At 40.3% G+C, this 26,822-nt stretch overlaps 1 protein-coding gene across 2 annotated transcripts in view; it reads left to right on the top strand.

Moving 5' to 3' along the window:
• LOC134531578 (pyruvate dehydrogenase phosphatase regulatory subunit, mitochondrial-like) overlaps window positions 1–21,842 on the top strand; it is a 520,406-nt gene extending 498,564 nt beyond the window's left edge. For both annotated transcript variants that reach the window (XM_063367291.1, XM_063367292.1), the window contains one exon: window positions 21,564–21,842. In XM_063367291.1, the coding sequence (XP_063223361.1) occupies window positions 21,564–21,798 (235 nt within the window). In that variant the 3' untranslated portion in view covers window positions 21,799–21,842. The remainder of the gene's footprint in view (window positions 1–21,563) is intronic.
• The last annotated feature ends 4,980 nt before the right edge of the window (window positions 21,843–26,822 follow it).

The following is a 26,822-nucleotide window of genomic DNA, read 5'->3' as shown; positions in this document are numbered from 1 at the left end:
CATTGTAAATCGAAATTATTGTTTGGAAGTAGTATAAATTAGCCTGCACTGGCACAGGGTTCAGGATGTAGTGCTTGGTGTTGGTCGGTCATCGTGGATTGTGACATCACAGCGGCCAAAAATCTTTATTTATTATCCAATGTTAATAAAAAAAATTAAAAAAATTAATTAAATTTAAAAAAAAATTAAAAATTGCAACTCTATCATGCAGTCCTCGGTTTGAACCCGGTGAGCTCAAAATAAAAAATGGTGACCGATCCTTTCTCCATGGAAGCTGCCGGCAACTGACCTTCCACTACTTATTCCATGGTGTGTGTGTGTATATATATATATATATATATATATACACACACACACCATGGAATAAGTAGTGGAAGGTCAGTTGCCGGCAGCTTCCATGGAGAAAGGATCGGTCACCATTTTTTATTTTGAGCTCACCGGGTTCAAACCGAGGACTGCATGATAGAGTTGCAATTTTTAATTTTTTTTTAAATTTAATTAATTTTTTTAATTTTATATATATATATATATATATATATATATATATATATATATATATATATAGGAAATATTCCCGAATTTCTAGTTAAATATTTACACAATTCCAAGATGGTATCCAAATTTAAATGATGGTGGGCACCTCAGTAATAATAAATGAATACTGCACTCTAGTGGTCGAAAATCAAACTAGCAGACGAAAACAAGATCACAGCCTCCAGCAGACCAATACAATATGGTGGACATGTTGTCAAACTGGCTGGCAACATATATATGTGTGTGTGTGTTTGTGTGTGCACTAGAGTGCAGTATTCATTTATTATTACTGTGGTGCCCGCCATCTTTAAATTTGGACACCATCTTGGAATTGTGTAAATATTTAACTAGAAATTCGGGAATAATTCCAAAATTCTCTAAAAAATTCTGCAATTACTTTACTGATTGATTCAATAGGTTCGTGTCCTTTTTTCGTTCCTTGGGTGATACAAAAATATTTAATTTTGTGTAAAAAATAAATATATCAACAAATCATGTTCAAAATCCTAAAAGTGGCTAAAGTTCCTCGTACACCAGCCTCCAGTAAGCCTATAGTCCGCCATATTGGAAATTCGTAATAATTAACCTAGAAATTCAGGAGAAGTTCAAAAACCATCAAAAAATCACTCATTAATTTACTGATTGAATCGATACTTGGTCAATGCAAAAAAAGAAGAGATAATTTCATTTAAAATATCGCAAAAGTAACAGGTTCTAGAAATAAAACACCACAAGTTATTTTACAAACATAATTTTTTTTACATAAAATCTACACTACTACAAGTACAAAAAAAACCCCAGCATATTTCTAAAGTCTTCAGCATTTCTCGATGTCTGCATCTGCTACCCACGAATAAAAGAGAGGGGGGAAGCCCCACCTCTTGACGCAGGATCGTCAATTTCTTCTTTTTATAATCTTCTCCACCAAAAAAATAGTAGGCCCTACCAACCTATGAATAAATTTCGAAGAAATTTATAAGTTTAAGAATGTATGTACTTACCTACATAATATTAAACTTGAAACTATCCACACAATAAAAACCTAAGAATGTTAGTGAAACTAATTTCTTTTATTTGTTATAATACCTATAAAAAAACACGTTTGTTTCCAAAATGAAACAGAAAGTATAAACAATGACCAATTTGACAAAAATAATTGTACTTCTCGAATTACATTGAAAACATAGACGTGAAATTTAAAAGAATTATGGGTGCCCTAGGTAGGGAGAAAATATATATAGAAGAAATTAAGTAAAAAAACATATATAAATAAATTTACCTTGCGATCAACCAAACAAAATGTAACAATAGAAAATTACGTAATTTTAGATGTATTTACAAAATTCCACTGGAACCGTACATAAATATAAGCCTATGTCACTCTCCTGCCCATAAATTATCTCCATGCAGTATTTCATGGCGTAGTAAACAAACACTCGCTTTTATAATATAAGTTAGGATGTGCAAACTATAAAACGATTAATAAAAAACTAACAGTGACATCTACTGGTGTATAGAGGTACTACGATGGAGAGCTTTAATTTTTCTTACTCTCTACTAAATTTCTTACAATAGCAAAACGAACGTAATGTCTTGAAAGCTAATGCTCGGCAGACATAGAGGAATGACACTAACAATTTGTATATCTATGACACACATTAAATAAAATTAAGATATATTTTTTTAACCCCTTTAAAGATTATTTTTTTTACACAAAAGGTAACCTATGTCCATCCCCGGGATAATATCTATGACACACATTACATAAAATTAAGATATATTTTCTAACCCGTTTAAAGATTATTTTTTTAGACAGAAGAGTAACGATTAATAAAAAACTAATAGTGCTATCTACTGGTGTACTGAGGTACTGCGATGCAGAGCTTTAATTTTTCTTACTCTCTACTCAATTCCTTACAATAGCAAAACGTAACGTAATGGCTTGAAAGCTATTGCTCGGCAGACATAGAGGAATTACACTAACAATTTGTATATCTATGACATACATTAAATAAAATTAAGATATATTTTTTTTTTAACCTTTTTAAAGATTATTTTTTTGACACAAAAGATAGCCCATGTCCATCCCCGGGATAATATATATCTCCTTGCCAAATTTAATTACGATTCGTTCAGCCGTTCAGCCGGGAAAAGGTAACAAACAAACAGAGTTACTTTCGAATTTATAATATTAGTATTGATGGTATTAGTATCTGAAAAAATTAATTTTCCTTTTGATCAAATAATATTATGAAAAACTAACTTTTATAGACAACACATCCCCCCCCCCCCCAAAAGATGAGGTAACCGAAACATTTATTTTTACAGTGTTCTAATAATTTAGGATTCTTTTCAAATAATTTTTAGCGTACCTAAGTAGATTTACTTATAAAAATCGTATATTTTAACTGGTTGTCATTTGTGATTCGCTTGTAATAAAATACACTAACCACCATTGGAATGATAAACTATACCATGTTGATTTTATAATTATGATACATGTCAACTGTGAAGCATTACTTCACAGTAAATGATCCAGTTTTCTTATGGGTGTCAATCAAACGTACATGTCAAAGCGACGAAGCTAGAATGAGGTGTGAAATGATGAGGATGAAGAGACCTGCGTCGCACAGTTATGCACAGTCTTCAGGTCCTTGAAGAATTATAAGTGTGAAATGTAATGATTTTGGCCACGAAGTACAACTGTATAGAGAAGCTGGAAAACAGGAATAACCCGAGAAAACTCATCGGTTGACGGCAACGTGACACGTGCGAAATATCCGTGTTCGACCCGGCCGGCAACCAAACCTGAATATTGAGGGTAACAGGCGTGTAATCTGACCACACTTATATTTCTTGGCCTCTGAACACTGAACCAATAGCTTTTGTTGGCAAAAGTTGGTTTTATAACTTTTACACTATTCCACAGAACACAGTCCGCAAATTTAACACAGCAATGTTTTAAAGCAAATATATAAATAAGTACTAACCATGCCATAGAAAAAAAAATATTAAGTGAGAATTTCATGGTTGTTGGTTCCTGGCCGACCAGAAGTACACCAGTTCTGTGGAACACTAGGTAGTTGGTGGGCCGCAGCACAGCTAAGCTTGCAAAATACAGAGATGTTCTGGCGTCTGGACATACTGCACTGTTATAGCAATTTCTCCCCCTCCCCTAAACCATTAATGCTTTCGACCATCCCCTTGAGGGTGCAATAAAAGTCTTAGCTTCAGACCTTTCCCCTCAGGAACTAGCTTCTCCTCAATTCCACCACGATTTCTGCTTTCTGTCACATTTCTGGGGATCTCTGTGCCCACTCAGTGACCGCGCGGGTTACTACTGCTAGGTTTGCTGGCTTTCACGTAGATAGTGAAGTTTGCTACATGTTTCTTAGCGGGAGCTGGACATTTACAAGACAAACTTCTAGTTTGATTTGTTTTTATTTAGTGAGATTGTATGAAAGTGAATAAAAATTTACTTTCATTAAAAAAAAATTAGGGAAGGGGGGAGTAGGGGGTGCCTCTGGAGCCGTGCTTGGCGCACATACATTTCAAACAAGTTTCTGTTTTGATGTCCCTTTGTGAACCTTCGCTATACGCGACAAAGTCGCGGCTACTTGGTCGTGCAACTTTGTCAACATTAACTAGCAGTTTAAGTGGATTACGGATCTCATTTTGCCCCGTCGTAACGATAAGGTGTCATTTTAACGACAGTATTCAATGAAATACGAATACCGATCTCTGATGACGGCTTAATATTATGACATTTCGTCATAACTAAGACATACAAACGTGGCCATCATAATTTAACGCGTGGCGTCTTAAGATAGAAACGATGTTTTTCTGTGAGTTTTTTTTCAAATAATAATTCGAACTTATTTCCTGCAAAAATGTTTCATTAATACAATAATTATAAGAAATTTTAATTTTGTCACATAATTGTAATACATCTGTTCTCTATGATTAATGTTTTCACGAAGTATTTTCACAGACTGTTGTACGTATAACGTTAAAATGTAATTTTATCATAAATTTGATTAGTTAAAAATATTTCGTATTTTTTGAATGAAGTTTACAATGACATTAAATATTGATATGTTTTACATCTCGTGACCTAACTTCGTATTGCGTTTCGCATGCTAGTAATTTCGTCGCTGTAGATCGCAACGTGGGTTAGTACATCATACAAAAGTAACCAAATAATTAAAATTGCTTCAGATTAAATAGACTTAGTTTCTCCTTTCTCTAACTCCAATTTTATAGATTTTGTGTAAAGTAATATCATTCTCACAACGAATCAAGTAAAACCGTATGAAAAAAAAACTTTAAAGTAATTTTTCATACAAATAAAACAAAGAGAATGCTTGTAAAACTTTTATTTATTCACAAATGCTAGATTAGGCACAGATAAGACAGGCATTTTTTCAAGCACTCAACGAAATTAATATTAAACAACATAGGTATCACTTGAAACTAAAATTTACGCAGTCATACTAAAGAACTAATTATTTTTAGGTGATCTGATGGATATTTATCTTTTAATTAGAAGTCATTTACAAAGAGTATAACATCTAAATTACATTACAAAAACTAAAGAGAGTTTCCCCAAATTATAATTTTTTAAAAAGTTTTTTCTTGAAAATAATACCAGTAGTTTATAAAAGTAGGTCTGGGTACAGGTTTCAGGGTTTGAATTGAAGATTATCGAAGCCATCTTCGACTGCGACATCACGGCGGCAATCTTGAAAGACCTTTAACTTAAAGTTTGACCTTGACCGTCAAAATTTACAAAAAAAATAAAAAATAACTCAAAATTGGTTCAAATTTGTCAAAACATCGCAAAAATCCGCCAAAATGTCCGATTTTTATGAAACTATTTCTTCAAAAAATTGGAAAAATCAAAATTTCCCTATTTCGAGCTGGTAAAATTCGCGTTTTCAGGAAAAAAATTAAATTGTATTCCTGAAAAATGTCAACGGCTTGAAATAACCTAAAAGCGACTTAAGAGACCTAAAAGCAAACCGCCTATGCTGCCGAGGTCATGATATTGACAATTAGGATGTTATGGCCGCCAGTTTGAATTATTACCTTATCGTTGCAATTTTATATATGGCCGCCATCTTGAAAATCCGTATGTATTATGCTATAAAATCGAGTTAAAATAAAAATTAATAAATTTTTCAAAAAAATTCTGCCATCTCAGAATATGACTTCTAATGCGCCGTCTTTAATATTCATAATTTTCATGCTATAAAATATTAAACAAATTAATTAAATTATTTTATATAAAAAAAACCTTCCGCGACTTGGATTATGCTGTCACTTTCGCCATCTTCATAATTTGTAATTTTCATCCAAAAAATCGTAAATAATTGTTTAAAAAATTAATAAAATTTTAATAAAAACGTTTTACCATTTTGAAATTATAACGTCATGTTCCATAGTTAAAATCCGTAAATATTTATCCGTTCATTTTTATTTTATTCAAAAATACTTATAAAATAAAATATTGTGAAAAATCCTAAAAGACGCATAAATTCCTCATGTCCCAACGTACAGTTGATACGATTCGATTGATTCTAGTCTATGCTTCTATCCTTGGTCAGTGAAAAAAAAATTAATTAATAATACAATAAAATTGACATGTTCAATAAATAAAACAACAAAATAACACACAAAAAAATAATTACATAAATTCTACACTACTACTTGAACACTCGCTAAAGTTAGCAATCTAATTAATATTTTGTTCTGCATTCGCTTGAACTGACTAATTATCAGCTTAAAATGGTTTACTGAAGACAAAGACCAGCCAGATACATGTTCTCTTTCTTCGCGACAGTGATTCTCGTTACCATGTTGAGCAGATTGCTTCATATCGTTGGAATTATAAATGGGAGTATTCACTATCTTGGATGAACTCTTCTTCACTTGGTCCTTGAATGGATACGATTTACCATATGCAGTCCACCCACAAGTTATATTTTAAAGATCTGTACGTTGCAACTTCATCAGTAAGCTGATGATTATGTTCTTATTTATATCGTTAAGAAAATCACAAATGACTTTTGACTCACTAAATGTATTTAGATAATAGTAGTCTTTCAATGTTTCACGAAATAAAGATTGCGCCGATTGGAATTCATCATCATTTACCTGTAATCGACGGAGCACAGTCTTGTTTTTACTGTAATGTCCAGAAGTCATCGCAATCGGTTGCGGCACATCTGTCTGTGTGCTCGTACGCATACGAGTCTCCAACCTAAAACGAGGGGTCATAATGTCTGTAGGTAGTTCCATAGTAGGCACATTTATTTCAACTTAGAAGTTTATCGCGTGTCGTCTAAAAATATCAGTACGAGTAAACCACGCATGACACTCATCAAAGAGAAAATTCGTACGAGAAGGATTCTTCTTAGATTAGTTCTCTCGTGCCTTCGTGCATCATGGGAAAATGCGATCGACATATCACAGTTGCCGCAAGGATATCTAGTCGATGAAGACAAACCTTTCAAACCCAAGGCAGATGCTGATGTTGCTGCAGTTGTGCCAATTCCCAGTGTATTCTTATGCACATCAATGCGTCGTTTTTGCAATATAATTTTTTTTTCTGCCATGCAGCACATTCTCTACACGTATTAAGTGCTTTTTCATATCATCTTTTCTGACAAAATACTTATAGCATTTTTCACAGCTTAAATTTGCGAGGAGAATTTTTAGCACATTCTCTCTTTTCCGTGTCGACGTGCATTACTTTTGTTCGAGAATATATTGCCATTTTAACGGCATCGATGCTCGTTAGATTTTGACGAATCACTATCTATTGAAGACTCCTCAGCTGGGTGAGTCACTGCAACTGCTAGGTTGGCTCCATAGCTGTGTAAGTTCAACACAATTAGCCAATCTGCCGGATAAAGAGTGTGGGGGCATCGTCTCCACGGCCGGATGAGTCACTACTTATGATTGTATGGCTGCATTGTTTTATAAGTTTGACTCATTTTATTCATCTGCCTCTAGAGGAGGGTGTCGGCATCGAATTCTCAGTTGGGTGAGTCACGGGTACTTCTTTGAACGGCTCCACAGATGTGTAAGTTTGAGCATGACAGTGTGAGCACTGTCACCTCGGTAGGGTGAATCACTGATACTGCTTCGAGGATCACACAGCTGTGTTAGACAAAAGCATCACCCTAACTAACAATAAATCGATCGTGTGGGCATCTTCACTTGGCCTGGTGAATAATTGCTACTGCTTGGATGGTTCAACAGCTGTGATAGTTCGACGCATTTAGCCAATCTGCCACGACAATATGCTTATGGGCATCGTCATTTTGACCAGGTAAGTCTCTGTTAATGCTTAGAGGGTTTAACAGCTTTGTAAGATGACACATTACCCCAACTACCACGACGACGAGGTTGTGGTCGTCGTCATCTAGGCATGGTGAATAATTAATACTGCACAGAGGGGTCAACATCTGTGTAAGTACGACGCATTTCGCCCATATGCCGCGACTATTAGAATGTGGGCGCCCTCACCTGGGCTGGGTGAGTCACTGCTACTGCTTGGATGGTCCACCGCTTTGTAAGATTGAAGCATTTATATTATCTGCCTCCACAACGAGTGTGTGAGCATCGTCACCTCATTTCTATCACACTACTTACGACATTTCTCGCAAATTAATTTCTCGCAAGGCTGATTCTTGGTAGATGCTCTTCTCATGTTGACGGGCATTGCAGTTGCCCGAGAACATCTCTGAAACTTTGACGATATCGATGCTCGGAAAATGTTGGTATAGCTTCATTAGCCATTGAGAGTTGGTTGTTGTGCACTGTAGATGCATATAAATTTGTTAGCGCACTCGACGGCGCAAATAAATGGTGTGCAACATTAGACCTATTTTTTATTCTAGCATGGCCTACCTGCCCCTCCCGAATAATCAGTAGCCTCACGGCTACAGTGGTGACCCAGACATGATGGGGCAAGGATAGTATATGTTCCGAAATAAGTGTCACGCGATATTCGTGTTTTGCGTAATATAAGCAACCTGTCGCACCGCACGTTACGCGCATCGCACGTCGCCCGCAAGGCAGATCTCCCGAACCGTACGTCATCCGCGTTGCATCCGCGATGCACATCATCCGCGTTGTGCATCATCCGCGCCGCAAGTCGTCCACGTCGCACGTCATCCACGTCGCACATCTCCCGAACCGCACTTCATCCGCGCCGCACATCACCCTCGCCGCATGTCATCCGCACTGCGCTATTGCAACCTTGGCTGCGGAATTACAGGAAATGAACGAGTTCTGTGACACTACCTGCACATACTTCGGACTTCCGCGTTTCGTTGTGACATGCAGGTAGGGGTTATGTTGATGTTCGGTGACACAGTCCAGGCAGTTGCATCGTGCACATCATCGCATTTTTTTTTTTAGTGTGTCATTTTCACTCTATAACACTTACACAGTTATGGCTGAACCCCCATCATCAACCATCTCCATCGAGCGCGTTGCAGTTTGCATTCCACCCTTCTAGGCTCCGGACCCGGAAATGTGGTTCGTTCAAGTGGAAAATTTTCCCTAGCAGGTGTCAAATCCGACGAAACCATGTTCAACTATGTGGCAGGTTATTGGGACTGTAAATACGCGACAGAAGTGCGCGATATACTAGTCCATCCCCCGACTGAGGACAAGTATGGCCGACTCAAATCAGAACTTTTAAAGAGATTAAGTGCTTCACAGAAATGGAAGACAACACAAATACTAGTACACGAGGAAGTCGGTGACCGAAGGCCTTCGCAGTTTCTACAGCACCTCTGCAGTTTGGCAGGAACAGTCGTTCCAGATGACCTTCTCAAGTCATTGTGGCTGGGTCATTTAGCGCCACCAATGCAACCGATCTTGGTGATACAGACAAATTATTTGCTAGACTCATTAGCCGAGTTTGCAGATGCCATCGCGGATACAAATCCGAGACCACAGATGGCAGAATCAGCCTCATTGGAATCTATTTTAGAGAACATGTCAATCCTCATGATTGCCAAAATAGGAGTGATGGCCACAACACTGGAACAGGAGATGGCAGCTGTAGCATCCCCTACTCGTCTTGGCCAGCACGACAGTCGCTGCGACCGCTCTCCGTCTATATCACGTCAGCAACGCTCCCGCAGCAGGAGTTTACAGGGGATCTGCTGGTGCCACTGTTGCTTTGGCGACGGGCCGCGAAAGTGTCTTCAGCCCTGCGAATACAGCTCGGAAAACATGCAGGGGACTCGCTGATGGTGGCCAGCGATCCAACCCCGACTTCAGGCAGCCGCCTATTCATCTCGGACAAGGGCACGAAGGTACAGTTTTTGGTTGACACGTGTGCAGACATTTGTGTGTTTCCTTGCGTCAGACTGCCTCAAAGGCGGCCCAAGTCCAATTATGTCTTGTTCGCAGCCAATGGCTCAAATATTTCGAATTAGGGCTTCCTTACCCTAACTTTAAACTTAGAACTCAGGTATGATTTTGTCTGGCGTTTTGTGGTGGCCGATGTTACCAAACCAATCATCGGTGCTGATTTCCTCCACCATTATGGCATGTTGGTAGACATTCGGAATCATTGCATAGTAGACAGTACCACATTTATGGCCTCTGTCTGCCACAAGGCTACAAGTGACATCAGTAGTGTCAGGACTCTGCCTCAGTCATCTCACTAACTCGAGCACCTCCAAAAATATGTATGTCTTACCGGGCCATCTGGTAACCCACATCTTGTCCAACATTCGGGAGTACACCATATCCGCACTACAGCTGGACAGCCTGTGTTTAGCAAACCACGTCATTTGGCATGGGACAAACTTAGGATTGCAAAGATGGAGTTTGAATCCATGCTCAAACTTGGCACTGCTCGCCCTTCTGACACCTCCTGGTCTACACCTCTGCACATGGTACCCAAAAAATGGGAGGAATTGAGGCCATGTGGGGACTATTGGTTGCTCAATGCGAGACAGATATCCAATTCCCCACATACAAGACTTCTCTCACACTCTTTGCGGAAAAAACAATCCTCTCAACTATTGACCTTGCGAGGTATAAAGCCACATCCCAGTTACGCCAGCTTATATTCCAAAAACTGCCATTACCACTCCCTTTGGACTTTATGAATTCCCATTCATGTCTTTCGGCCTTCGTAATGCTGCTCAGACTTTTCATAGGTTCATAGACAAAGTTCTCAAAGGACTTGACTTTTGTGTGTCTTACCTTGATATCTTGGTAGCTTCAATCAATGAGGTAGAACATAGACAGTACCTCGAGGAACTCTTCCGACGCTTTGCTCAGTACGGGCTACTTATTAATCCATCCAAGTGCATATTTGGCAAACCACAAGTGACATTCTTAGGACATAACATCTCAGCAGATGGGACCACACCTATCCCAAAGAAGTTTGGTGCTATACTCCACTACAAAAAAAACAGTTACGGCGAAGCAGCTACGCCAGTTTACAGGAATGCTAAACATCTACCGGTGCTTCAATCCCAAGGCTGCCCAGTTGCAGGCTTCCCTTGACGAACTTCTAAAGGGTGATGTGAAAGGCAAAGCCCTGTTAACATAAACACCTGACAGCGACAGTGCCTTTGAGAAGTGCAAAACTAGCCTTGCTGAAGCCACCCAGCTCGCCCATCCAAGTTCGTCCGCATCCTTAGAAATATTGGAAGATGCTTCAGATTTTGCAATTGGAGCAGTCCTCCAACAGCTTGTGCAAGGATCCTGGCAGCCATTAGCATTATTCTCCAAGAAATTCAAGCCTTCTCAGCAAAAATATGGTGCCTATGATCGGGATATACTAGCCATTAATTTAGGGATCCATTAATTTCGCCATATGGTCGAAGGCAGACATTTCTCTGTTTTTACCGACCACAAACCTCTCGTTTATGCCTTCCAGCAAAACCCCGACAAGTGCTCACCTCGGAGATCCCGACATCTTGACTTTATTAGCCAGTTCACAGACATTAGGCATATCATGGGGTCCCATAATATCGTTGCAGATGCCCTGTCTAGAGTGGATGCTGTCGCTGCAACCCTCGATTACCAAGCCCTTGGGGCCTCACAGGCTGAGGATGAAGAACTACAAGGTTTCTACAACTAGATTCTAGCCTGTAGCTGCAGAAGATATGCTTGCCAGATTCCCCAACAGAGATCTACTGCGATGTCTCCACACCAACAGCACGACCCTTCATCACAGCCGCATTTCGCCAGGATGCATTTCTTCCCCTGTTGGTTCCTTCATTCCACCATCCTCCTGCTTTGACCATTTCCACATAGACATTGTGGGATCCTTGCCTGTCTCACAAGGCTACTGTTATTGTGTGTCCATCATAGACCACTTCACTCGCTGGCCAGAGGTATTTCCAGTGGAGAACATTGAGGCTAACACTATAGCTTGAGCATTTTATGCCAACTGGGTTGTACGCTTTGGAACTCACCTACAAATCACTACCGACCAAGGGCACCAGTTCGAGTACTGCCTTTTCAGGGACCTCAGTAACCTGACGGGAATGACTCGCTTTCGGACCACTGCATTTCATCCTGCCTCCAATGGCATGGTGGAGCGAATTTACAGACAGCTCAAGGCCGCCAAACGTTGCCATATAAGCACTGGGTGGATATCTTATCCCCCATACTCTTAGGCATCAGAGCAGAATGGCACGACCATCTCCGTGCTTCTGCAGCAGATTTGGTATATGGCGAACCACTACGTCTACCCGGCGAGTTTCTTGTCGCCCATCCTGATGCAGGAAAACTGGAGCCCCGGGCCTTATCCAAGAGCTTCGGCAGCACTTCCGTGAACTCCGATCAGTTGGTGGCACATGACACGATAAGCCGAGAACATTCGTTTTCAAGCATCTGGCTACATCCACTGAGGTCTTTGGTTGCCGCGATTGTCCAAAAGGGTGATTGCAACCTCCTTCTGAGGGGCCTTTTCCTGTTGTTAGTCGCACAGGAAAAACTGCGACTATCCAAATGCATGGCTGGCAGGCTACTGTTTCCATCGATCGCCTTAAACCTGCTTACACCATCCGTGACATCGTTCCGGAGGACCAAGACATACCACGTCCTGCTGCTGGGATGGCCGCTCCCACGAATCGTCTGTATGTCGAATCGTGCCTCTCCAAACTGCAACACGTTGATCCGGCCGCAAATTCCACTTCCCTAACCGCCTCCAAGGTGGTTTCTCGTAACTTGTGCGCAAGTCACTGGCACGGGGGTACTGTGGCTGTACATCGCAACACATCTACCGCACTACACCCACCATGTGGCTATCAGTATCTGCTGTCCCGTTGGTGTTTGTACACCCCTGGGCAAGAATGAAGCGCACCCTCCAGGAGTCCCGTTAGCCCGGATGCACTCCTCTGTTATGGCTAGCAGGCTGGCAAGGAGGAAAGAAGAGACAGTTCCAGTCTGCCTCTTAGCACGAGTAGGCTGTTGTGCACTGTAGACGCATCTAAATTTTTAGCACACTAGACAGCGCAAATAAATAGTGTGCAACAGTAGACCTATTGTTTATTATAGCATGGCCTACCTGCCCCTCCCGAATAATCAGTAGCCTCACAGCTACAGTGGGCATCAAGGACTTTTCAGCTCACTATACTGCACATCTTATAGTCTACTCTAATGGCAAAACTGCACACATTAAGACTTGTGGGGTGTAAAAAATTACCCCGTGCGGGGGCAAACAGCCCACGTCCATCTCTACCTGCACCGCCAGTTACAAGCATTATTTTGCAACCCCGCTAACCTTGACTTCGCCAAGGTCACTTGCGTAAACGCAGTAGAGACGCAAAACTAAATTACAAATTTGATTGGGTGTGCAGTAGGTTATTGCAGCGTTCAAGACAATTACATTATATGCAAACATTTAAATTTATTCCCGATAAATTAGAATTCATGAAGTACAAACAAGTGAAATAAAATATATAGAAAACGACATAAAATTTACAAATGCTATACGTGACGCCCGGCCGTAGCGATCACGTTAGCTGCGGCACAAAAACCTTGCCATCGCATAAGTCTAATCTGTCCATCACCGCGCGAGGGAGGGGAGGGAGAGTCCACACGAAATCTTGGCTTGCGTCCCAAATACAACCTCTTCTTTCACCATTAATAAAATTAAAGTTTTACTTACATTGGTGCTCGCCGTGCCGTAGAAATTTACCAAACTGTACCGCCTCGGGTACCCGGGCTGTAGACTGGGCGTAGATGACCATGTTGCACAGTCAAATGGCGCAGGTCGACGCACTTCGGGGCGTGGTGGATTAACACTCGCGACTTGCGAAAAAGTTTAAAAACGTTGATGCGAAATACGTTGCCGTACATTACAGGTTATCCAAAATATAATGTAGCTGATGCGGGCCGCGGCAACGATAACTCCGCGTAGCAGTGTCAATGGTTAACTGTTCATACCGAAGTGTGGGTCGCGTCCCAACTCCCGAGCACGGAGTTACCCTGGGATGTCATATTCACAACTGACCCGCCCGCAAGCTTCTCTCAACTTCGACTGCCCTCAGTCCAAAACGTTCGCTCGCCGCATACGTCACACTACTGTGACGTCATGCACCTCCCTCCGCTAATTTCCCCCTCTCTCATGCGTGGACAAGTCCATTCAGTAGGGGTCAATGGCCGCACGGTAAACCACAGTACTTGATTAAATATTAACTAAAACTAGTAAGGACAAATATAAAAATAAATATAAAAACATGACTTAAAAAAATTACGTTAAAATTATAATTAAACATAATAAACACTAAACATAATCACATGAGACATGCGAAGTGTCTCAACCTCCCCGACAAAAAAAAAATAAAAAAAATATAATAATACCCCTTTGAGTTATCTAACTATTAGGTCCGCGTAAAGTAAGTAACACTAAAAGCAACACGTAGAAGACGAAGTAAGAAAGACTCAAAAGAGCCGCAAAAGAGAAAAACACAAAACTAAGACACAGATAGCCTACTCGAAATAGCACCAAACATTAACTGTAAAGCGCGACCCATAGCTAAACTCTCCAAAGGTTTTACAAAAAAAATTAAACTAAACTGAAATAATTTAATCCTGGATGTAAATTTAACCATTTAAAAAAAATACAGCGACCATGAAACTTTCTTTTTAAAACAATTTTCCACAAACGGCTATAGGTAACTTAGATACACATCTAATACATACTAAATTTATTAGTGTCCAAAAATCCAGCTACCTGCCAAAATCACGGCAAACATTACAATATGTAAATATAAAAGACTCGCTAAAACACTTTCAAAAATCACTAAATATATTCTTACAATCATAAATTAAATATAAATATAGATATGAAAGTATATAAATTTCCTCACTTATTTACATCACAATTATTTTATATCAATTGGAAACCGAATTACATTCGGACTACCCCCGACAATAGGGCTTCAACTGCGAAAGGTGAGCTTTTTTCACGCGAAAATGATTTCCGCATTCTTCTAACAAAACGGTAACGGGCCCCAAAAATTTCTTAATTACATAAGGACCCCCAAAGGCATACATCAATTTCGCCGTCTTACGTTTGCCTTTATCGCTGAGATGGTGCTCCCTACACAAAACTTCCTGGTTTACAGTAAACGGGTTCGGCAACCGCCCTTTATTATACTGACCCCTAACTACTTCCTTACTCTTTTCCAAATTCATGGCGACATCTACCCACACTTCTTTTAACTTACGCGGGCTATGAATTAACAAATTCTCTGGCGAAATGCCCCACACATTTAATAGGGGATGGCTGATGTCTCGCCCCAAGAATATTAAAGCTGGCGTAAATCCAGTAGCCCCATGCTTGGTCATATTAAAAGCCATATTTAAAAAAATTAAGGGCTCATCCCATTTTTGATGATCTTTCTCGCTAAAGATGGTCATTGCTATTTTCACATTTTTATTTATCCTTTCAACAATATTAGGGTTCGGATAATAAGGACTCGTTTTAATGTGTTTAATACCCCAATTAAGACACATGCTTTGAAACAGCTGACTGCAAAAATAACTGGCGTTATCCGTTACAACCTGTTCGGGACCACCAAACAAACTCCACACCTTCTCCACAAGGGCTTTAATAATCTGGCTACTTTTCATATCCCTCAACGGCAAAAATACGCAATATTTACTAAAACCATCAACCAAAATTAACAAACAACTATTTCCTTTCATCGACCTGGGTAAAGGACCGAAAACATCTAAAAATACCCTCTGCCAGGAGCGCGTAATACTCTCCACACTATGGTACCCTACTTTACTATTTTGAGGTTGTTTCGCCAACTGGCAGGAGACACATCCTTTAACATATTTTCTTACGTCCTCTTTAATGGTAGGCCAATAAAAATTATCTGAAATTTTGTCTAAGGTTTTTTCCACGCCGTTGTGAGCTCCAACTTGTGAGTCATGGAAATAACGCATCAACATATTGACCAACGCACGTGGCACATACAACCTCCTCTTTCCCCCTTTACTGTAGTGCAGTTTTTCATTGTGGATCTCAAAATTTTTGTATTGGGGGAGTTGAATATTTTCCCGGATTTTTCCTACCTCCTCATCTTTATCTTGCCATTCCTTTAAATCAACAAAACCCTCTGGGAAATTTCCTAATACATTACAAACATCAAAATTCTCCTCACTCTCTTCGTCTGACCTTTCACCTACTTCTTCAATCTCCTCGGCATTATACATACGCGATAGCGCATCCGCTACCACATTCTCAGATCCTTTGACATGCTTGATTTTAAAATTAAATCTACTTAAGCGCATTACCCACCTCCCAATCTTACCCAACTGACGGGGGTGGGTAAACAGCCACGTCAATGCCTGATTATCGGTGCACAAGTCAAACTCTGCGTGCTCTAAAAACGTCTCTAATCTCTCCAAGGCATAAATACATGCCAGCGCCTCCTTTTCATACACACTGTACTTCTGTTCATGTTGGTTTAGGGTACGACTGATGTACATTATAGGTTGCATCCCCAGGGGGCCTTCCTGCAATAATACTCCTCCCAAAGCCAAACTCGAGGCATCAACCTGCACCACAAACCTCTTTTCAAAGTCGGGCAAGGATAAAACAGGCGGGCTTGAAATTGCTATTTTGAGTGCTTTAAACGCCTTTTCCTGTTCCTCCCCCCACTCAAAGGGTATCCCTTTCTTTTTTAAGTTATTTAAGGGGGCACAAAGTTCCGAATAATTCGGGATGAACCGGCTAAATAACCCAATCATCCCCAAAAATCTCATAACCCCTTTAACATTTTTTGGAGGAGAATAACTGACAATAGGTGAGATTTTCAAAGGATCCATCACTAATTTACCCTCACCAATAATGAAACCTAAAAAATGTATTTGCCACTTTGCCCAACAAATTTTTTCAGGATTTAGGGTAAACCCAGCCTCTCTCAATTTACCTAACACTATGCGTAAATGCTCAATGTGCTCCTCCAAACTATTTGAATACACGCAAATATCATCCAAAAAATTCAGAGCAAACTTGTATTGCACGTCCTGCAAAATTTTTCCTAAGATTATTGACAGACATTGAGCTCCAAAATTCACCCCAAACGGCACGCGGGTCCACTCATAATGTCCCCAAGGGGTGACAAAACCAGTATATTTTCGGCTCGATTCATCTAAAATACATTGATGGAATGCAGCATTTAGATCCAAGATGGTAAAAAACTTCGCCTTTCCTAGGTATTGAAAAATAGTATCTATTTTTGGTAATGGGAACGGATCAAGCCTAATCTTCTGATTCAAAAGACGGTAGTCCAAAACAATACGAAATTCGCCAGCTTTCTTCTTCTTTACTAAAAATGCGGGTGATGCATAATTCGAATTTGAGGCAGTTATTATACCTTCTTTTTGCAAATCCTGAATAATTTTCCTAAAGGCTTTCATTTTTGGGGGCGAACACTGGTATGGTACGCATTTAATGGGGATATCGTACGTTAACTGAATTTTATAGGGGTCCAAAACACATTTACCTACTCTTTTGGTAATGACATCCTGAAATTCATCAATCACTCCCTGAATTTTCTCAACTTCGCTTATACTTAACCTTTCTCGGCACCCCTCTATCCCTCCACATATTACCTGTTCGCTACCCTGGGGTTTTTCCAATCCAATACGATACTTTGGTGCAAAACCGAAACTTAACCTACGAGTCCGGCAATCAATAAACGCCCGAGTATCACTCAAAAAATCAATTCCCAATATCATTTTATACACCAAATTAGAAATCACATAAAATTCCCGATCCCACGAGAATTTATCCACTTTTATATGCATGATTACTTTCACAACACTGTTATGAATTTTCCCGTCAGCTGTTTGCACCTGTATACCTTCCCCTCTCTCTACAATATGCCCAACTCGTTTCCCTTGTTTTAGACATTGCTCAAAAAATTCTTCGCTCACGAAACTCTTACTCGCCCCGGTATCTACAAGGGCTTTGACGGTATTCTTACCTACTTCTACCTCCACACATAAATTATTTCCACTTCGCATCACTAACATATGGTGCTTATCTTTAAATCGAAAATGATTAAGTTTCATCTTTTGCCAACATCTACTCGTTAAATGACCACTTTTACCACAGAACCCGCAACGTTTCTTACCACTCCTCCATTGCTTACACCATTTTTGTACATGTCCCGTCTTACTACAACAAAAACAAATTTTATTAGAATTACTCACATAACCATTCCTACGAAAACACATATCTCTTATATGACCTTTTTTCTTACAAAAATCGCATATTAAGGGCGTCGCCCTAAGCTGGGAATTTTCCTCAATGGACCTTTCACTAGAAAGTTCTACACCACTATTTTTGCCTCCCACCTCCATTAAGGCATTCCCGGTTTCTATTTCCTGAGCGGCCGCACTAACTTGCCCATCGCCGGACCTCCTGCTAGCATAATTTACATTATCCACTTCCACCGCCCAGTCCATTAATCCCGAAATACTTTCCGGCCTCTTAACAAACGAACATTCCACTCGTATTTCAGGGACCATATTTTCAATAATCATAGAAATAACTTCGTGATCCAAAAATCTCACTCCAAATATTTTTATTTGCCTAACGACACCGACCACGAATTCCGCAGTACTTTCTCCACGCTTCTGAAAACGACTCACATACTCGTGTATCAAACCAAATTTAACTCTCCTCGGGCACAAATTCTCCCACAACATGTCACGAACTTGCGGCCAACTACGCTTTTCCACCAATCCGCGCGCAATAATATCCCTCATTATGCCGGTACTTTTCCCCAAAAGACACCTCAACATACTACAATCATCACAAAAAAATTTTGTATCATTCAACATTTCGACTTCAAGCAATATTTTCCTCAACTCATCACCATTATTTGCCTCTAATCGCGGAAAGTTTTTCAACATGTTGATAACAATAGTTGCCAGTACATCGGCTGCCAAATCCCGTTCACGAGCATTCTCAGGGCTTTCCACAAATGACCACTCGTCATTCCCATTAAGATATTCGACTAACTTAAGACGTAGTAAGTGCACGTCATCATCGTTCTCTACCATTTGCCCTGCGGCATGCAAATTGGCAATTAACTGCTCCCTTTCTAAGTTGAATACCCAGCTGTTCGCCATGTCTAGGGTGGACCGAATCAATGACAAATGTAAAATTACTGCAACTGCAATAACCACTGCAACTCTAATAGCAGAGTGGCGCACATGTGGGGTGTAAAAAATTACCCCGTGCGGGGGCACACAGCCCACGTCCATCTCTACCTGCACCGCCAGTTACAAGCATTATTTTGCAACCCCGCTAACCTTGACTTCGCCAAGGTCACTTGCGTAAACGCAGTAGAGACGCAAAACTAAATTACAAATTTGATTGGGTGTGCAGTAGGTTATTGCAGCGTTCAAGACAATTACATTATATGCAAACATTTAAATTTATTCCCGATAAATTAGAATTCATGAAGTACAAACAAGTGAAATAAAATATATAGAAAACGACATAAAATTTACAAATGCTATACGTGACGCCCGGCCGTAGCGATCACGTTAGCTGCGGCACAAAAACCTTGCCATCGCATAAGTCTAATCTGTCCATCACCGCGCGAGGGAGGGGAGGGAGAGTCCACACGAAATCTTGGCTTGCGTCCCAAATACAACCTCTTCTTTCACCATTAATAAAATTAAAGTTTTACTTACATTGGTGCTCGCCGTGCCGTAGAAATTTACCAAACTGTACCGCCTCGGGTACCCGGGCTGTAGACTGGGCGTAGATGACCATGTTGCACAGTCAAATGGCGCCGGTCGACGCACTTCGGGGCGTGGTGGATTAACACTCGCGACTTGCGAAAAAGTTTAAAAACGTTGATGCGAAATACGTTGCCGTACATTACAGGTTATCCAAAATATAATGTAGCTGATGCGGGCCGCGGCAACGATAACTCCGCGTAGCAGTGTCAATAGTTAACTGTTCATACCGAAGTGTGGGTCGCGTCCCAACTCCCGAGCACGGAGTTACCCTGGGATGTCATATTCACAACTGACCCGCCCGCAAGCTTCTCTCAACTTCGACTGCCCTCAGTCCAAAACGTTCGCTCGCCGCATACGTCACACTACTGTGACGTCATGCACCTCCCTCCGCTAATTTCCCCCTCTCTCATGCGTGGACAAGTCCATTCAGTAGGGGTCAATGGCCGCATGGTAAACTACAGTACTTGATTAAATATTAACTAAAACTAGTAAGGACAAATATAAAAATAAATATAAAAACATGACTTAAAAAAAATTACGTTAAAATTATAATTAAACACAATAAACACTAAACATAATCACATGAGACATGCGAAGTGTCTCAGACTCTTTTATCGACATAAGTTTATGTAATGTTGAGCACCTAACAACAGTATCTCCGGGGTCTTCGGGGTCACTGTCATCGGTATCTTCGCTATCGGTATCGTTACTTTGCTACTACTTCCATTGAGATTGACAATGGCAATGATGATTCACTCAACTAAACAACTAAACTTCATTCTTTGGTAAGTATCAGAGACAGTTGACCTGCACTCTGACCAAGAAACTTTTGAAAGAGGACCCTGCCATTTGATATTCCCTTGTATACTACATTGAATATTTTATATTCGTATATACATAATATATTTTTAAAAATTAATCATTTAAAAAAAAATTTCGGTTAAGTTAGCACATTTGATTTTCTCTCAAAATTTTGGGTCACTTTTTATTAAATAATATATTTTTAATTTCAATTGTTTTCGCCTAGGTTTCACCAATTGCTCTATGACCTAAAATGTTTTGGTTTTGCTTTAAAATAGATTTTTATTTTATTACCATAATTATTTTATATTATCTTGTTTTAGGTATATTTTTCTCGAAAGGCCACATAGACACACTGACTTACTGGATGTTCATAGGGGGACTTAAAAGTTGTATCTGCAGCATTCTTGTCGATCCGTGGGAGAGCTCACTCTGCACATAGACCTAGACTGGTGCTCAGCAGAAGTTATAAGACTTACAAGTGTGTAATATGTTGCAGAAATTAATGTTCAGGGTCGCCATGTTGTTATTTATGAATAAACGATAGGTAGAGGAAGAAAAGAAGTTGTAATAAATGGGTAGACCTCAACATTACTGATAGAGCTGACCCTTCATCCGACAATGCCCCATTAGAAATATTCACCTTTTACTCTTTCAAGTGATACCTATACATCAACGAGACGTTTAACTAAATCCATTTATTAATTTACGATGGGTGAGTGCGGAGTCTATTGAAGTCGATATCGAAACCTTAAATTAGAAACTCGTCGATACTTGGAATAAACCCCTGTTGTGGGTACACAGCAGGTATAATATTGGGTTCCAGGATCTCAGGTACATAGTCATAGTAACAGACTGGAGGAATGTTGTTTGGTATTACCCGGAGTTGCTTAGCAATGCCGAGCTGCGGTTAGTCGAGAACCGAGACCGGAGCAAGCCAGTCTGTGTTGCAGGTATGGCTTCACGCTGGGCAAGCTGGTGTGCATGGGCTTCGTGCAGCGTCCCCGGGCAACGCACACACCAGTCACCGAGGAGTACATCCTGCAGCGCGGGGCTCGCTACGAGGTGGACATAGCGGGCAGCAGAGTGACCGCGACCCCTCACTTGCACGCGCCGCACCTCGCCACTCTCGCCACAGAGCACAAATACAGGCCTTCGCTGTGGCACGCGCACGCCGCGCGCCCCTAGACAACTGCAGCATACCACTTATCATTAAAGTGACTTTTATTCAACACTGTGTTTTATTTCACAATACCTGTTATTTTTCTTTGGGCAGTGTTGCTTTGGATAATTTTAATACATTAATGTGAGTGATTCTACTTAACAGAAAGTTATGACATTTTATATCTTAGAATAGTTCAGTTTCAAGTTTTTACTTTTGTATATGTGTTCAAAAATTGGTTTGCAAACACTAGCAATTTACTAAAGTTCTAACTGACAAAATAGAAATATACTTGAGTAGTGTGTAATAGTATGTCCGGCGCCTGGCTTCTGGCTGTGGAGCCGGGAGCCGAACCACCATCTTGGATTGTGATGTCATGGAGGCCATCTTTGATGACAGTGACCTTTACCTTGACCTTGACCCCGGCGACCATCTTGGATCCGCCATTTTGGATGACATCATTTTGTTTTCTCGAACATTCTAGCATTTTGTTTTCCATCATTTTGAATTATAACGTCACAGTTGCAATTTCCGTTATGTCCGACATCTTAAACTTTTTGATTTATTATCCGATTTTAATGGAAAAAATTTTAAAATTTATAAAAATATTCAGTTAATAAAATGTTAATAAAATATTTAAAGAAAATACATTTACGACATGGAGCTCCTAGTTCTTGGTTCGAACCCGGTGAGGGCAAAAAAAATAAAAATGGCGACCGATCCTTCCTCAATGGTGGCTGCAGGCAGACTGACCCCCCCCACCACTTTTTACCGTGCATATATATCATCAGGTACTATGACGTCATGTCCGCCATCTTGAATAACCGTAATTTTTATGTTAGAAAATCTAGAAAATTTTTAAAAATCATTAAAAAAAATTAATCAATTGGATTAAATAATAAAAATCTTTAAAAACACCATTGCACTTTTCGTTATGGCCACCATCTAGAAAATCCACGATTTCAATGCTAGAAATTCGGGAAAAATCCCAAAATTCATCAAAAAGTTCAATCATTAAGGAAATGATTTAATTCTGTCCTTGGTTCGATCCCTGGCCGATACAAAACAACTTTAATTTAAAAAATACCACAAGGGTGACACGTTTGAGAAAATAAAAATACTGCAAGTTCTTTTCAAAAACAAAAACTTTTATTACATAAATTCTACACTACTACAAGTACAAAAAACACAGAAAAATAAATAAAGTCTTGTGGATTTCTCGATTTCTGCATCTGCCACCCACGAATTAAAGCGAGGTGGAAAACCCCACCACTTGACGTAGGACCGTCCATTTCTTAATTTTATAATCTTCTCCACCAAGTACGTATCGGGATACAACGAAGGCTGAATCTCTTCGGCATAGAAGCCGCCATGGATAGGTTTGTTGTCCAAATCTTCTAGGTAGTAGGTCCTAGGCTCTGATTCACGAACATGTGTCACACGGAAAAGTTCATGACTCCAGTTCGCAGTGAAACCTTTCTCGAAAATACCTTACTGCTTGAAGATACGCACAATGTCACCGAAATTAGCTTTAATCTTTCGAGGATCTTTCTTCTTTGTGTAGGAAAACACTGTTCGAAGCAAGCGATTGTCCTTAACATCCTTTGGCTTTATTTTCGTGGTAGAATGCACCGTAAAGATTATACTCGCTTATAAGTTTCGGCAAGATGTCAATCCACTTGTAATTTCCATTAGCCGTGAACTTTCGCCACATCTTGGAACGCAAAGTTCTGTTAAACCTTTCGACAATGGAGGCTTTGACATTACTAAATGTAGAATAGTGTTAGATGCCATACTTCTTCATCAAAGCCTTGAAGGTTTCATTGAAAAATATTTTCCCGATGTCCATTTGCAGGTGCGAAGGTACACTACCATCCCGCAAAATATTGTCCATGGCCTTGGCTACTTCACTTGCAGTCTTTGATTTTACAGGTCTAGCCCAAGCGAACTTGCTATAAACATCGATGACTGTCAACAAGTACTTGAAACTTTATTCAATCTGGAATATAGTAGCATCTCAACAATGTCCGCCTGGAATATATCATCAATTCCACGAACTATGACTTTGCGACGAAAGTATTTTCGTCTAGCAGGAGCATGTAGTTCACGAGCGATTCCGGTTAGACTGATTGTATGTAGCCGGCTTCCCTCAGTTCTTCAAGTATGGAGACTATTTACTTGATGTGCGAATAGTTTCCTACACTAATAGAAGCATGTAGTATTTCAAGGCGATCATCTAATTAATAGGGGTCGTTCCAATATACATAGTCAAATATCTGAACACTTTATAGCTTTTTTAAACCTTAACCATGTAGTGTTAGTTCACTGAAGAGATTAGCGAGAATGTCGAATTTTTCATTATCTTCGTCTTTATATACACCACTACCTGGATCGCTATCGCGAAAATGTGCATTGGTTAGCTCTAGCAGTTTTTTGTATTCTTGTAAGTCTTTGTGAGAATATCCTTTAGGCTCCCTGCGAAACAGCAATTCGTACAGACCCGAAGTCCCACGCGTTTTGAACTCTGCTACGCGCACGATATTTCCTGGTAGAAAGTCTATTTCTTTTGCACCGAGGAACCACTTATTATGTTTTCCGTACACTCCGTAGGTCGTGTCATTATTCCGGCTCGTAAACGATATCAGGTATGGTCGGACCATTGCATTAACTTGATGTCCCTTTTTCGGTATTTTCTTCTTGTGCATGGACTCTGTACTTGTTAAGTCCTCTTCTTCTCGATCCGGTTCATACTTTCTCTTCTTTACAGTTGGCATTTCATCTTCAACTTCTGTCTTCACAATGATGGCTGGTTCTTCCTTGTTTTTAAGTTCGTCGAGGCGACTAGTGATTGGTTTAAATATCTCCTCATTTTCCATCTCACGTGCAAGTCTGGTTCGTCTAGCAAGTAAATATTTTTCACGAACAGACTGTATAGCTCGATGAAGGTCACTGGCCAGGTCCGACACTGTACTGGCTGAAATCTTATTGCAAGACCTCCTTTTATACTTTTTAATTCGTTCGCAGAAACTTCTTTCTTGTGTTTGGCCAAATCTGAATTTGTTGACAAGTGAGATAGTGATGCTTTCAGACTACTTTGAAAAGTCCTTAGATCGTCACGTCTTTGTGCATTCGATACTTCGATCATGTCGCGAATGCGAGAATCCGAGGCTTCCACATGCTGATCGATGGCTAGCAGGTACTCCAGTAATTCGTTTTTCACACTTTCTACTTTTTGAGCCAGTAGCGAAATGTATGTTCGTATTTCAGCATCGTGTTTCACGGTGCATAGCTTGATACTTGGAGCTCGACTGCTACGACCAAATTTTGAAATGCTTAATGCTATGACTCATTTTTGACGAATAACTGATCGAAACCTTGTCTGTACATGCCCTTATATAGAGACCAGTTTTTGACTATAACTAGGAATCCGTGTTCGTCTTTCCAACACAAGGAGCACATGTCTTTGAATTCCTGGAATGTCATGTCGGTGTCTATGTGATCGTCATAAGCGTGACGCAAATTAAGTTTGTCCATGCGAAAAAGTACTATGACATTAGCATTGTCTCGTAGGAGATGTTTAGGAATAGGACTGCACGTCTGACACAGGTATATGCAGTCTACCTTTGCGTGTCTGCCCATGGAAAAGTACTCTTGTATTATGCCTTGCTTCTCGCACATTACATCGTCGAAAACAAACACGGAATATGCTTTTGTTTCGCTTGGAGGTACCACATCCGAATTATCATTAAACGGGAAATACTCCAGACCATCCACCGATTGTAGAACTGTAGCTAGTCACTGGTATTTTGGCTGTTGCATCGATTTGAAATAGAGGTACACGATTTCGAACCTAAGACCGTTTAGTTCCTCTAATAAACTCAGTAGAATGCACTTTTTGCCGCGGTTGGTTGGACCCACCATTATGCATCGTACGGCAGAAGGCAACAGTAAGCTATGTCATGATTCACACGCACTAAATACATCGTCTTGTGTAATGCGCACGGGCAAACACACTTCTTGCTTGACGACTTGCATTGTACTGACGAAATTGTATAAAAGAAGTGTATTTATACTTTCTGGTCAGTTGTGTGCAATGATTCCAGGAGATAAGAACGAAAAACACATCGGTGCAGGACTCGTCAATTCGCTGATAAACAATCTGCCATTCGAGCTACACATTCCCGGCTACAGATTCTGCGGCCCCGGCACTAAATTAGCGAAAAGGTTAGCTCGCGGTGACGTTGGCATTACTTCTCTCGACGAAATGTGCAAGCAGCACGATATTGCATACTCACTCAGCAAGGATCTGGAATCCAGGCATCGGGGCGACGAAATGTTGGCACAGGAAGCCGAAGATATAAGTAATTGTCAAAGGCGGGACTAGGAGAGAAAATCGCGGCCTGCGGCATTTCCAAAATCATGAAGGCAAGGAACAAATTATGACTAGGTGCTCGCTGAGCCATCTCCATCAAGTCCAAGACTAACTCACGCAAGACCAAACGTAAAACTGGCGCAGGCGTGAAAAAAGCCAAGCAAAAATTACAGACTCTCGACAAGAAGATTATAGGAGAATTTCTTCCTTTGCTTTTGCCTCCATTGGGTGTTCTTGGCGGCCTCATCGGTGCAATGAGCGGTATAGTGCGGGCAGTCAACACTTCGAAGAATGAACGCAAGCAGTTAAAAGAAGCACAACGACACAATGCCAGCATCGAATCAATTGTCATGGGTAAAAAAAAATGGCGCAGGAGTGTACTTACGTTCTCACAAATCAGGCCGAGGCATGAGAAAGAAAAGAGAGGAAAAAATCCTATGTTCTTTGCCGAAACATCTGCTCACCAATATAGATTTAAATCAATTACGCACGCAAACTGAAAGTACCAAATTTCCGAGGCGTGTTTTTGCGAGACACTTTACCCAGCAAGTCAATGAAACATGAGCATGCCATAATTAATTTAGACGCGTCGGCAGGTAGTGACATGCACTGGGTGGCGTACATAAAGTCTGGAAAAATAGCCGAAAACTACGATAGTTTTGGAAATTTATGGCCTTT

This window comes from Bacillus rossius, chromosome 5, assembly GCF_032445375.1.
Source record: "Bacillus rossius redtenbacheri isolate Brsri chromosome 5, Brsri_v3, whole genome shotgun sequence".
NCBI lineage: Eukaryota > Metazoa > Arthropoda > Insecta > Phasmatodea > Bacillidae > Bacillus > Bacillus rossius.
The sequence above is the reverse complement of the archived record's forward strand: the minus strand, read 5'-3'. Positions and strand labels throughout refer to the sequence as shown.